This window comes from Saprolegnia diclina (assembly GCF_000281045.1).
Source record: "Saprolegnia diclina VS20 unplaced genomic scaffold supercont1.34, whole genome shotgun sequence".
Taxonomy (NCBI): domain Eukaryota; phylum Oomycota; class Saprolegniomycetes; order Saprolegniales; family Saprolegniaceae; genus Saprolegnia; species Saprolegnia diclina.
Genome location: NW_008246101.1, coordinates 431,377 through 444,487, shown reverse-complemented (window position 1 = coordinate 444,487; position 13,111 = coordinate 431,377). Strand labels below are relative to the sequence as shown.

The 13,111-nt window shown below is 57.5% G+C and overlaps 6 protein-coding genes across 7 annotated transcripts; 3 read left to right on the top strand and 3 right to left on the bottom strand.

The window, feature by feature from the left end:
• Positions 1-1,057: 1,057 nt before the first annotated feature.
• SDRG_10355 lies at positions 1,058-2,508 on the bottom strand (the record flags this gene model as incomplete). Of its 2 annotated transcripts, XM_008616341.1 has the most annotated exons (2): positions 1,662-2,508; positions 1,058-1,577 (listed from the first exon to the last, which is right to left on the bottom strand). In XM_008616341.1, exons 1-2 carry the CDS (start codon positions 2,431-2,433, stop codon positions 1,114-1,116), a joined length of 1,236 nt encoding a protein of 411 aa, XP_008614563.1. In that variant the 5' UTR covers positions 2,434-2,508. The 2 variants fall into 2 exon arrangements, with proteins under 2 accessions (XP_008614563.1, XP_008614562.1); XM_008616340.1 differs by having other exon boundaries at positions 1,114-2,433.
• A 3,821-nt stretch (positions 2,509-6,329) lies between these two features.
• Positions 6,330-7,937, top strand: SDRG_10354 (hypothetical protein). The gene has a single exon (XM_008616339.1). The coding sequence runs from the start codon at positions 6,405-6,407 to the stop codon at positions 7,905-7,907; it is 1,503 nt and encodes a 500-aa protein (XP_008614561.1). The 5' UTR covers positions 6,330-6,404; the 3' UTR covers positions 7,908-7,937.
• On the bottom strand, positions 7,845-8,671 carry SDRG_10353 (hypothetical protein). Its single transcript, XM_008616338.1, has one exon. The coding sequence runs from the start codon at positions 8,622-8,624 to the stop codon at positions 7,962-7,964; it is 663 nt and encodes a 220-aa protein (XP_008614560.1). The 5' UTR covers positions 8,625-8,671; the 3' UTR covers positions 7,845-7,961.
• Positions 8,672-9,311: 640 nt separating this feature from the next.
• SDRG_10352 (hypothetical protein) lies at positions 9,312-10,154 on the top strand. Its single transcript, XM_008616337.1, has 2 exons — positions 9,312-9,650; positions 9,699-10,154. The coding sequence occupies exons 1-2, from the start codon at positions 9,374-9,376 to the stop codon at positions 10,079-10,081; spliced, it is 660 nt and encodes a 219-aa protein (XP_008614559.1). The 5' UTR covers positions 9,312-9,373; the 3' UTR covers positions 10,082-10,154.
• A 469-nt stretch (positions 10,155-10,623) lies between these two features.
• SDRG_10351 (hypothetical protein) lies at positions 10,624-11,203 on the top strand. The gene has a single exon (XM_008616336.1). It carries the CDS (start codon positions 10,695-10,697, stop codon positions 11,160-11,162), a length of 468 nt encoding a protein of 155 aa, XP_008614558.1. The 5' UTR covers positions 10,624-10,694; the 3' UTR covers positions 11,163-11,203.
• Positions 11,204-11,838: 635 nt separating this feature from the next.
• SDRG_10350 (hypothetical protein) lies at positions 11,839-12,615 on the bottom strand. Its single transcript, XM_008616335.1, has one exon. It carries the CDS (start codon positions 12,403-12,405, stop codon positions 11,950-11,952), a length of 456 nt encoding a protein of 151 aa, XP_008614557.1. The 5' UTR covers positions 12,406-12,615; the 3' UTR covers positions 11,839-11,949.
• Between the last annotated feature and the right edge of the window lie 496 nt (positions 12,616-13,111).

Below are 13,111 nucleotides of genomic sequence, written 5' to 3'. Positions count from 1 at the left end.
CAAAAGCGCAGAGTCAAAAGCTTCGCGCAGAGCGCACTCGAAGTGCTCAGCTTCTGCAAAGCAACGAGCAACAACAAGCGTCGCTTTGTGCTGTCCAACAAAAAGTCTTTGCTCTCGAATCCGACCTCGTGACAGCGCATGAGACGTCAGCGAACGTCGCGCGTCGCCTCTCGGCCGACCATGAGAAGGCGCTGGGCTGGCCGCCAAAGGATCTGAATTCCGAGACAAGTACGAAGACGCAGTGCGCGGCCGCGAAGAGAGTCAGTGGACTGTCTTTGATGGGCCGCGTCTCGAAGACACGGACTTTGACAACGACATGGAGGTCGTTCTCGGAGAACCACCAGCACCCCCAGACCTGGTCGCAGCCGCTGAGCTCGAAGCAGAACGCAAGGCTTACGAGCTGCTCAAAGCGCAAGCCGACGACGCAGCTGCCCGCGCCGCATCGAACGAGCTGTGCCTCGAGAACAAGATCTTGAAGCTCATGACGACCATCAAAGATCTCTCGGCCGGTGTCTACGCTCTCTCGTCCGACAAGTCGGAGCTCGCAGAGGCCAAAGCGAAGCTCCAGGAGGAGACGACAAACCTCCTGGCGCGCGTAGCCGCCTTAGAAACGGCGCTGCAGACGCAAGAGACCAAGACAAGACCGACATGCAGGTGCTCGAGACGCGGGCGGTCACGGCCGAAGCCGCTCAAGAAGCCAACGCGACGACGATCCGGGAGCTGCAAACCACTATCGAAGGACTCTCGACGAGCGCCCTCTTCAAGCGTACGCAAGAGCTCTCGAAACACACCCGGGACCTCGAGACGCAGCTGCACCGACTTGGGTACTAGCAGTTATCTCTAACTCTGTCAAGATTGCATAATTCATTCAATTCGTTGGCGTGTCGCATAGTCCTTGGATCTATTTAATACAAGTGCTTTGCGAGGCAGTACACCGGCGGCGAGTAGCGAGATGCGTCCAAGGAACGTCGCTGCCGGTGAAACTTGTGGCCTCGATTCAATAAAGCATCGGTCCCTTGCGTACAGCATAGCTTGTGTCAACTGCATCGAATAAACGTCCCAAGACCATAGAGAGTGCGTTTGAGTTTTTACGTTGAGTTTTTGACTGGATCTCTAGAAAACGGGCCAGCGCGCGTTGTCGGGGTCCTCGTCCTCTTCGTAGAGCATTGTCAGAACGTCGTCGTCGCCGGACGCATTCGACTCATCGTCGTCGGCCACCGACGTGCACTCGACGCGAAGATCTGTGCGGCAATGCAACTGCATGAAATCTGCAATGTCGTCGAAGCCCGCGTCCCGCGTCTCGGCGACACCGGCCTCGGTACCACCTTCAATACGGTGTTCGTGGAGCCACTGGACGACGTTCAGGAAGCCGTTCTTTGCGGCGTCGTCCATGGCAGCCGTCGAGCAGCCCTCGCGTCGGTGCACGTGGAGGAAGCGGACGATCTCCAAATGACCGTTGGCCGCCGCGCCGTCCATCGCATGCGTCGAGCAGCCCTCGCTTCGATGTAGATGCAGCCATTGCACGATCTCCAAGTGTCCGTGCGCGGCCGCCGAGTCCATTGCGCGGACCGAGCAGCCTTCGTGGCGGTGCGTGTGCAGCCACTGCACGATCTTCAAGTGTCCGTGCGCGGCCGCCGAGTCCATTGCGCGGACCGAGCAGCCTTCGTCACGGTACGTGTGCAGATAGCGCACTACGTCGAGGTGGCCGTTCCCGGCAGCTGCGTCCATGGCGGCCACCGAACAACCGACCGTCCGATGCTCGTCGAGGAAGCGGATGGTATCCAAGTGGCCGTTCGCCGCGGCGCCGTCGATCGCGCACACGCTTGGGCTGAGCGACGTGTGCGTATGCAGATGCCAGAGCACCTCGAGGTGGCCGTGTGTCGCGGCAGCGTCCATGGCTCGAAACGAGCCCGGCGCCGCGGCGAGGAGGCGCGTGAGCAGCCCCATGTGGCCGATCGTGGCCGCGTAGTCGACTGCCGCCGACGTGCCTTTAGTCCACGCAAGCAGCCACTCGACGAGCTCCATATGCGCATACCGCGTCGCGCAGTCGACGGCCCGCGGCGTGAGATGCGTCGGGTGGCAGCGGAGCCATCGCTGCACGACGCGCAGGTTGCCTTCAAAGAGCGCCAAGTGCAGCGCGAGCGCGTTAAGGCGCGCAGGCTCCAAGCACAAGTCGTCGGAGCTCAGCGTGCGCGTCCGGTACGCGGCAAAGTACCGTTCGGGCAAGATCAGCTGCAGCGTCGTGTCGGCTTGCCACGTGCAGCCGCGTCGTCGTATGCCCATGGCCTCGGCAGCAAGCGGCGCGAGGTCCTCATAGATGCCATCTTGGTAGGCATGCACGAGCAGACGCAGCTCGGGGTTGAGCAGCACGGCCCGGCAAAGTGAAGCGTCGACCGTCGGCCGCGGCTTCTTGCGCCGGCGAAGGTCCGCCATGCCACCTCTGCTGCGATTGGCCGAAAAGCAGCGAATCAGCGTCGCAAGAAATAGAAAGCGGGTTTTCCTTTTCAGTAGTAAACTCCCAACTTCGAAATTATCAGGACTGTATATATATATGTAACGCCTCCCGCTCTATTGTTTACGATTCCTTCGGAATCGTAAACAATCGAAGCAAAAAACGAAGGCAGCGGTAAACTCGGGGTACGAACGTCGGACTCACTGATAAAGCAGCGTGTTTGTATGGCGGCCTAAAATAATTCGTGCCCAGTTTACCCGGCGCTCCGGCAGGACTTCCCCAAATCGAGTAAACTCGGGTAAACACTATTTGGTTTTTGTATGCAAATCGTCCGGATCAACCGGAGGCTTGGAGGCGAATGGGTGGCCAGGGGTAAATAATTATTTGCCCCTGTGGGTGGCTGGGTGGCATATGCCAACCGGACTTTACTAACCGGACGCAGTATGACCGCCGCCCTTGCAGTGTGCTAGCAGTAGTAGCGTGAGCTCTCCTGGGTAGGGTCATGGTGCCAACGTAGGCTACGACGTTGCTATGCTAGCAGCAATGAATGTATGGGATCAATACGCAAAGCAAATGTGAAGAGCGTCATTATAATGCTGATTGGTTCGACATGTAAAGCTCCTACGATGGTCCAGAGGCTGCGATGGTCCTAGTAGCGTTGGAGAGAGGTCGTAATATGTAGCAGAGAGATACTAAAGAGTTACTAGAGGCCATTTCCGCTGCAATTGGCAAGACGCGGGAGTGCATTCCCTTGCTCGATCGATTCTTAAGCAGGATGGCGCCTTCACCATGTAGCGACATTGACCCACCCAAAAGGTCTTGGAGAGTCATTTCATGTATGGTTCATAACGTAAAGACAACATCAAGCGCGCTCTAACGTAGTGTAAAGTTTTGTTGTGCTGGGCAATGTACTTTGATTCCTATGTGGCAGCATTAGAGCATCTTAGTGCACACTTGCGCAGCGCCCCGAGTCTTCCACCGCATATATCGACTGAGATTACCCAAAGCCTCGCTCCATGCTTATCCAAAGGTACCAACACAACAAAGTAACCTCCATACGCGTTGGAGTTACATGGAACGTCTTTAATCGTTGGGCTCTTTGTTGTCGGCGCAGAGGAGCGAGCTTTCTACCAATTGCGATACTTTAACACGGAAAATATGTGAATTCAGCAGAGCAAAAAACAAAAACGCCCGGCGGGAATTGAACTCACGTCAGATCGTGTGCTTGTTACATTAGTGGCGCTTTCGACAGCGCCACATATTCCAAACCATTTTGGAGCTAATTTATTGATTGACTTAAACTGTGTAGGGACTTGACACAATCCGTCATGCTCTGATACCTGGCAAATAACAATGAGTAACCCTGAAGTTTAGACTTATCTTAGGTGCACCCAACAAAAATGTTATCTTAATAGGACAGAATAAATCCCAAAATATAAGTGCCCCGATGCTAATATATAAGAACGACTATCTATTAATATGAAAAAGTGAGTTATAGACATCCCGATTGACACTAAATATGGTTGCATAGATGACATCTATGGTTGCATAGATGACATCAAGCCAAGCCAAGTCAGCGCACCAGTGCAATCCCGCATCGTGAGCAAGATCAAAAGCAAAAAAGCGCCCTCCAACCTGGGTTCCTGTCGGCTGTACATTCGGACATTGCATCATTATTTATTGGCTGACTATTTTCATGAGCCATCGATCAACTAGTTTGTCATCGGCACTTGTCACTCCGACCACCGAGCCCGCTCTCATCAAGCATCCGAGATCTCGTATAAAAGGTTGACCAAGCATCCGAGATCTCGTATAAAAGGTTGATCAAGCATCCGAGATCTCGTATAAAAGGTTGATCAAGCATCCGAGATCTTGGATGAAAGGTTGACCAAGCATCCGAGATATCGGATGAAAGGTCGAGCAAGCATCCGATATATCGGATGAAAGGTCGAGCAAGCATCCAAGATATTGGATAGAAGGTCGAGCAAGCATCCAAGATATTGGATAGAAGGTAGAGCAAACATCCCGGATCTTAGATGAAAGGGGTGGCAGACACCAAAAAGCTCGATATGCGTCGGCATATCGAGCTTTTTGCTAGTCTATTAGGCAGAAAAGAAGCCCAGACGCGACAAATAAGTACTAGTACTCCGTACTAGTGATCCTTCACAACGTGTGAGTGTACATATTTTTTTTAACGCTTTGATGTAGATAGTTTTCACTGCACCCGCGAACTAGTTTGTTCGAACTGTGATAATATGTGTGCGAATGTGCGTCCACGCACATGCTACTAAGTCTAAATACTACACGTTGATACGTTTCACTTTCTTTCCCAACCGAGCGATCCCGGATGCTTGCTTGACCTTCTATCCAATATCCCGGATGCTTGCTCGACCTTCTATCCAATATCTCGGATGCTTGATCAACCTTTCATCCAAGATCTCGGATGCTTGATCAACCTTTTATACGAGATCTCGGATGCTTGGTCAACCTTTTTTCGAGATCTCGGATGCTTGGTCAACCTTTTATACGAGATCTCGGATGCTTGATAAACCTTTTATACGAGATCTCGGATGCTAGATATCAATATCCTCCAGGGGAGATCCGCTGTAGAGCACGTCAATAAGCACCACCAATTGGCAATGCACGTACTCATACGGAATTACGTATGCATCTAACGTTAGCACTATCATGTGGGGCTTGCTCGCGCTGGCCGCCGTGCCATCGCCGCCCGAGGCACACCAAACCGAGTTGCAGACCGTGCTACAATTGTATAATAGATGTCGTTCATGACGAACGTTGCCGGTAGTCCGTCGGGTACGCCTGGCAGAAAGCGCCACGCGGTATTGCGTTGCGTTTGAGATGACACCGGCCTAGGCCCTTGGACTCGAGCGCAGCCTGAGTGGAAAATCTTCTCCAATGGATCGGGTGAGCCGAGCCTGCTCGAGAGCCTCGAGGTTGCGTGTGTGAGATCTGTAGACTACTCTAGGAAGACCTTACACAAGGCAGCCCGATCGGGGCTCACAGGCGAGTCGGGCGGCAGCGGAAGTCGGATCGCTCGTTTGCCGGCCATCGATCGTATCGTACGTGCGTTGGTTGATGAATGGCCAAATGCTGGGCAAAATGAATGGCCCAGGCCGACAACCCATCCAAGCCTGCCCCGGACGCCGCCGGACGGACAACTCCTTTTTTCACGCCCTGACACTAGGACACAAACCTCGCTTCATTCAGGATACCATACGGCGTTTGGCCCCACCACGCGGTTTACCGGCCCACCATCTGGTTTACTCGGTTGTGGAAGTCGGATCTTCTTGCATGAAGTGCAACCTGGCGCGAGACCTCGGAAGTGGTATGCATGACGACGACCTGAGGACGACGGGAAGAAGGCCAACGACGACGCATGCCAGGTCCACGCATCTGCACCTGGATAGCGGCCACGCGACCTGGGCTGCGATACTACGACCGGTGGACCACTCATCAGTGCCGCAAAGAATTCCCGTAGGTAGTGCGTCGCCGTGTTGACGGGTCGTTGGACACTACAGCTGGACCCCACCGTTGACGAGCTCGTTTCCTTCTTGAAGCGCCTCACGTCGCCGTAGACAGCCGCGCCGAGACATGCTACGCGCAGGTGCGACCCCAGTGCACCCATTCCGGCTACCGTACCACGGGAACATGACGCCATCTCGTTCGTCCCAAAGGCTTGACCATCAAGATCCTGGTTCGAGCTGCTTCCTCGGAAAAGCAGGCGAGATGCGCTCCGAACCTCGCGGCTATCACCGTGGTCAGCAGCGCATCTCGGCCGCCGTGTACTGGATTGTTGAATTGCGTGGTGAACGCAAGGTCGGAACCACCTACATTCTGCCCGCCACATCCGGATATAGAAGGCGTATCCGTAAAGAACGCGACCAATTCGCCTAAACTCAGACTGCAAATCCTGATCTCGCTGCCGGAACGCATGTTGTCGCTGCCATGGCACCGCCGGGCGCTGCCCGAGGACAACCGCGCGGCCTCGTCGCCGCACTCGTCGTCTGCGACATCGTCGACGGCCTTCGAGCCGACATCGCCCGCCCATGTGCTGCTGTCGACCGAGCGCCGGGACGAGCTCCTTCACGTCGCCCGCACCAAGCGCATCTCGTGGGTCGAGGGCATGGGCATCGGCCGCAAGCGCCGGCCGTCGGCGGGGCATGCGCGCCACGCGACGTCAACCGTGCTCGAGTGCACCAAGTGCGCGGATGAGCTCATGCACTTTATGGACGCCTTGGAGCTAGCGCCGTCGTCGTCGCCCGAGACGCCGACCTCGCTCGGAACGATCTCGATCCTCGACGAGGTCGTGCAGCAGCATGGCACGCCGTCGCTTCCGATGGACCCGGCGTTTCGCCGCTCATACAACCAGCTCCTCGACGTCCTGCGCCACGCCGACGCAGCCGACCTCGTGCACACGATCCAGACGTTCCTGAAGTCGCTCCAGGAAAAGTTTGCTACCGATGGCGGGAAGCGACCTGCGTCGCATTTTGGCGAGCGGGTCCAGCATTTCGTGACGCATCTCTTGCATCTGCTGCAGACGTCGTCGCTCGTGCAGCGCATGGAGCGGCAGAAGCTCCTCGAGGACTTCAAGGACCCCGAATGGCGGCGCGAGGCGCTCGAGGCGTTCCTCATGGAGAAGCTACACGCGACGGTCTTTCCTTCGTCCAGAAGCCTCGACGCCGCGCTTCACGACCGCATCGCGTCGCTTCGCTTCCTCGAGTTTGCGCACTTGGACATCACGGCGACGTCGGATCTCGAGCGATGGACAGCGATCCAAGACGACCTTGCGGCGCTGCCGCGCTACTTGAGCCCGCGACGCATGATGACGTGCATCCTCCACGTCTGCCAAGAGCTCACGCACCTCTTACGCGCGCACCACGGGCGGTACCCGGGCGCCGACGAGTTCCTTCCCGCGCTCATCTACACCATTTTGAAAGCCAACCCGGTGCATTTGCATAGCGTCGTCCAGTACATCCAGACGTACCGCCACCCATCCAAGTTGCTCTCGGAACCGGGCTACTTCTTTACGCACGTCGTCTCGAGCGTCTCGTTTCTAGAGCAGCTCGACGACTCGGGTCTGAGCATCGCGCCGGAAGACTTCCACGCAGGCCTCGCCGCCACCAAAGACGCCATCGGTGACGTCGGTGCCGTCATCGCGCCGTTGTCGCCGACCAAAGAGGCACCGCGTCACGACCACTCGGAAGACGCGCAGCTGACGCCGATCAATGTGCTCGATGTCCGCGCCCGCCGCCGGGTACCAGGCCTCGTGCCAGCCGTCGTGCCCGTGCTCATGACGCCGACGATCATGTCGTCACCGTCGTTTCTCGACAAGACGGCGGCCGACCTTCGCCTCACCGACATTCCGCTCTTGCTGGACGAGTACAAGGCGCTGCACCGGCGCGTCCACTGCGCCCGTGATGTAGGCGCGAATTAACTTAAGTCCATTTTCGTTTTGCAAGTACAAGCACGCGTGTATTCCCAGGACAGCTTATGCTTGCTGGGCCTGTTGCAGCGGCGGCTGCGCTATTGTCTCGTCCATCTCGCCAAGAAAGTCCTGCAGCGCGTCGTAGACCATGGGGCATTTTGGGATAATGTGGCCTTGCTGGTGCACATGGCGTGTGACGCGGCCCGGCGTCTCGGCCTCGAAGAGCGCAGCGAGCTGCTCCGACTTGGCCGCCGATACGACGCGGTCGTTGATGCCATAGGCGTGGAACGATGCGACAGTTGGGACGAGGCCGCCTTCAAAGATGGACGCGACGTCGCGCGGGTCGCAGTAGCCGCCAAGAAGGACAGCCAACGACGGCGCCCACCCGAGCTCGTGCTTGGCAAAGTTGGAGCAGAGCCACGAGGCGAGGACCGCGCCTTGGGAGAAACCGAGGACGCCGTCGAACGGCCCGTCGCGGTCCATTGCGTCGCCGACGTAGCGCAGCAGCTGGGCGCGGTCGGCCATCGCGAGCGGCTGCGCCGGGTCCCACCAGGCCTTGAAGCCTTTCGTGTCCACTTGCTTGCTCGAGGTCGATACTACCTTGGGCACAAGGTTGATGGGGCCATCGAGGAAGGCAAGCTCCACGCCGGGCATGCCGAGATGCGCCGTCTTGGAGCGGAAGATGCAGCTGCGCTGGTACATTCCATGGAGACACAGAAGCTTCATGCTGGCCGGAATCCGTGACTGGCCTAAAAACAGCGCGGGCGTTCGAGATTCTGGCCGACATCTTGCTTTTTGTATGCCGGGCAGAGGGACGGGGCAGGCGCGGCGCTGATTGGCTATCGCCAGCCGTTACCTGCGTAATCATCCGCCGCATCATTTGCAGCGTGCCAGCTCATCGTGCGATTGCTGCCAGCGATTCCAGCGTCCTGCGCTTGTAGCGGTCGAGCCGGGAGCCTCGGCAAGAGGCCGATGCGGGCGAGGCGTCCCAGCGTGAACGGACGCAAGCTACATGGGTGGACAGAGTGCGTCAACGCAAGATACTCGGACGTGATTGGGGCACGGGCGATCCACCAAGCAGCACGAACGAGATCGCGCCCTGATAATAACACCACCGGTGTTGCCAGGTCAATTGCAGTGCCGAGCTAACGTTAGTAGTGCTATCGAGACTTTTGACAGAGAGGTCCCGAGCACAAGGTGCATGAGATGCTAAATGTAAGCTCTGGCTTTGGGTCGGTGGGAGACGACGCGAGAAAGACAAAGCTGTCAACTGTTTGCTGTCGACGGTGCATCAGCCCTCTCGTTGCCTGTTGAGCCATCGGGACACTGCACGGAACAAGGTTTTCTCGCAATCGAAACTCGTCGAAAGACCTTCTATCTGGTTTGAACGGCGCCCAAGTGATTGAGGAACGCAACGGCCTCATCGCTCATTGGTGCACTTGCACTTTCTGCGGGCTGGCCGACGTGGCAGCTCCATGCATTCATTGTTCAAGAGACGGCTCGGTACCGAGAACGAGCGCACAGCACTCATGGCCATGCAGCCGAGCTACCGTCACACGGACCTTGAAGGCATTCTGGCCCAGACCATCTACGAATACAACGCGTCCAGTCACGACGATGACGATGGACTACTCGACGTGCTTCCTGCGCGAGCTTTGCCACAGTTCGACGAGACGCGCTGGCCCATTTTCATGACCCCCCAAGAAATGACCGTGATGGAAGTTGTCATGCAGATTCCGCTACGCGTGTCGGGTATGTTATCGCCTTCCACTGCTTCTTCTTATGTAGTACGACGTATAGATGGGAACGATTCATCGAGCGACGAGCCGGAAGACGACCATGACGATGGCATGGACGCCAACTTGGCGCGCGCCCGCACCGCGTGGGCCAGCAATGCGCGCTGCCGCAACCGCGACGGCGTGTACGAGCCTGTGCCCAAGACGATTCCAGGCAACAAGCGCCCGGTCTTTGCCCCGCCGGACTTTGTCGTGCCATCGCCCAGTGCTGTCGGCACCGTGCCGGCCGGCTTTCCGCGCTCGCTGCGCAGCGTCTTTCGTCTCACCAAGGCGACGATCGCGTCCCTGGCGTGCTTTTACAACAACGACTTTGGCATCAGCAGCGCCGACGTCGGGCGCGAGAAGATGCAGCGATGCTTCCTCGACTTTATCCAAGGCAAAGATTAAGAGACCCTTGGTGCACCATGGTAGCGTTCAGGTGTGTTACGGAAGCGCGCTCCATGCGCTGAAACAAGAAGCGATTTGTATGTACGCGATCTTAGTTCCAACGCCAGGTCTTGCGGTGGATGTCGTCAGAGTTGGCTAGCGGCTGTCGTCAATCACTCGAGTCGGAATGGACGGTTGCAAGCTGCGTTGTTCTTCGGCGTCAGGATCCATTGTGCTATGTGGACATTGGAGTCTGATGCGGCAAGGCAATCCCGCGTTGTCGGCTAGCTCCTCTGAGATCGGGACCTTCACGTCATTGGGACTGCTGTCAGCGCGTTGGTGGGGCACCGGACGTGCGTACAGCAAGCATTGGCTACAGTCTCATTGGCGCGTAGGCCCCGATCCCGGAGGAGCTAGAGGACAGTGTCATACCGACCTGTCTGCGAGAAGCACGAGGGACGAAATACCAGGGTAACGGTCTCATCAGTGATTGGTCGATCTATTTTTCAGAGCATATGATTGGTCGGGCGTTTTGCCGCTGCCAAATTTCGCAGTCGACAAAAGTTCGCAGCCACCTTCTCCTCAGCCATCCGCCGCCGCCGCAAAACCTCATCCAGCCCTCTGTAGCAACACGATGTCCAACCAGAAACCGGCCATGGACCATACAGCGAACGACAACGTAGCACCAGCCGACGGGCAGCAGGAGGCCAGTACTACGGCAGCGCGCATGAGTCGCCTCGAGGCGCAACTGGTCAACTTGAAGGTCGACATTGCAATCGAACGCGCGCGCGTGACTGCCAACGAAGCTAGATCGCGCAACACCCACATCACGTACCAAGACGATGCGTTGACGCCACTACCGAAAACCAAGCCCGGGACATCGCCGCCCACGTTCGCTCCCAGCTCGTACGTGGCGCCACCGGCGAGCGCGGTAGGATCGTTCCCGCCGAACTTTCCACCGCGCATGGGCGACGTGTATCGGCTCTCGGCGGCCGACCTGCTCGCGTTATCTGCATTTTACAACGACGACTTTGGCGTGCCATCGACGACCACGGACGTGCTCGTGCACCGCGAGTGTTTTCTCAAGTACATTCGCTACTAGGAACCGAGTCGTGACCTCCAAAAAAGATTGTGACAACTTGCCTCGTGTTGGTTGTGGCTTCAAGCGTAGTCGCTCTCGAATGGTGACGAGCACACGTCTTCTATCCCTTCCCAATCGACAACCATTCGCTTCTATGACTGCGCAGGATCGCTCAATGCCTCTATCGAATTCAGTGATCTGTCCACTCTTCAGCTCATGTTGCATGTCGATGCGTGGCATTACTTACTCCTTCGCCTCACGCCCATTTGGGTTGCGAGGGCCGCGTCCCTCTCGGAGCTTTGTCGCAAAGCTATTCGCCACCAACATTCTCCTCTCGTCGCGCCACGTCACGCGCGTCCTTCGCCATCATCGGCAGCAGCACAAATTCTGTATGCATAAGAACTTGGCGTCGCGGCTACTCGCACCGGCAGTCGGCGGCAACTTCAAGTCGAACGTTAGGCGTTTATGCACTTTTAGAGGATTTCCCCCAAATAAATATTATTGCCCGTCGATATACATATTGTTCGAGAATGAAGAAGGCAGCCGCAGCGCTGGAAGCGTCGCCGGCGAATCCCAACTCGGTTGGCGTCCGGCGGCTTCTTGGGTGGCCCGCCGTTGGGTTCCCTTTCCGCGACAGCTCGGGCGCCGGCCAGAGTGGGACGTCGCCCGTCGCGGCCAAAGGCACGCGCGGACCTCACGGCGGGTGAAGCTTCAAGATTGTATTTTGCGATTAATAGATAGGAGAGATCGGGGCCGGGTGGGCCCCGCGACTCGCTTCAACGCAGCGACGTGGCGGGTCTAAATAGGTTCATTCGAGCGCCAGCGGCTGCACGGCGGGGTTGCGCTCGCGGAAGGCCCGTTGAAAGGCCGTCGCAATCGCAAAGTACCCGAGCTGCTGCTTGTGCTTGGCGAGCGAGGACTGCTTCTGACGCTCCTTCTTCTGGACGAGGCGGCGCGCGAGCTCCTTCTCGAGGCGCGAGCTCACGATGAGGAGGGCGCTCGTGGCCGGCTCGTCCGGGAAGAGAAAGTCGTCCAAGTCGTCGCCGTCGATCGCAAACCGCGCCTTCTTGGCGCGCTGGTGCATCGGCGAGCCCATTGGCGTCGGCGCCAAGCTCGCATAGTCCGACATGTCCTTCTTCTCCGAGACGTTGAGCGCGGCGAGCGCGAGGTCCATGGAAGGCGCGTCGCTCTGGCCCATCATCGCCGTGCGTCCGCGCTTGCACTTCTTCTTCTTGAAGTGGTGGGCGACCGTCATGCTGCTCATGGTCGGGGTCGTCGTCGTTGAGGGAGGGTGGTCGACGGAGGTTGTTTGGTCGAGGAGGTCGCGCTTCGGGCACAGCGCAAGAGGAGACGAGGGTGTGAGACGCGACGGATTCGACGACGACGTAGATTAGCTTAAGATCCGCGGACCTTTGTTCTTCTCTACTCACTTGCTTCCTACCGAGCAAATTGCGAAATGAAACAGAATCGCACCAAGTTGGTTGCGCGTATCCGGATTCCGACGAAAAAAACGCACGCGCGCTCCAATCGCCAGTGGCCAGCGACATCACTGCGCGTTTGTATGCAAAAGAGGCGCGAAACGAGGCGCCGCCTGTTATATGACGCGAATAAAACGCTCGCTTGCGATTGGCTCCCACAACACTGGCTTTTACCACGCAACCACTGCAGCCTGCAAGAAGGTCGTCAAGTGGTTTGCTTGGTCACGATCAATGCGCGTGCTAGCCACCAAAAGATAGCAGCCCAACACATGGGCTCCTGCGCGACGGGCGCCCAACGCCAGCGCGAGGAAGCGCGCCGAGCGCAGCGTGATGGAGCGAGACTTGCGCCTGTCGAGCGCATGGTCGGTAGCTCAAGCGATGTTTATTGACTCGGTACAGAGTGGGAACTCATCCCACCTTCGCCACAATCACGTGGGATGCGGCGGAGATCGATTACGCAGAGGATGGATCGGGCGTGAAGCGGAGGTAACC

Excerpts from the sequence above, each read along its gene's own strand:
- SDRG_10350 (XM_008616335.1), bottom strand. The coding sequence starts at position 12,405 with ATGAGCAGCATGACGGTCGCCCACCACTTCAAGAAGAAGAAGTGCAAG.
- SDRG_10352 (XM_008616337.1), top strand. The coding sequence starts at position 9,374 with ATGCATTCATTGTTCAAGAGACGGCTCGGTACCGAGAACGAGCGCACA. Across the intron at positions 9,651-9,698 it reads GATTCCGCTACGCGTGTCGG|ATGGGAACGATTCATCGAGC; the intron begins GTATGTTATCGC and ends TACGACGTATAG.
- SDRG_10351 (XM_008616336.1), top strand. The coding sequence starts at position 10,695 with ATGTCCAACCAGAAACCGGCCATGGACCATACAGCGAACGACAACGTA.
- SDRG_10353 (XM_008616338.1), bottom strand. The coding sequence starts at position 8,624 with ATGAAGCTTCTGTGTCTCCATGGAATGTACCAGCGCAGCTGCATCTTC.
- SDRG_10354 (XM_008616339.1), top strand. The coding sequence starts at position 6,405 with ATGTTGTCGCTGCCATGGCACCGCCGGGCGCTGCCCGAGGACAACCGC.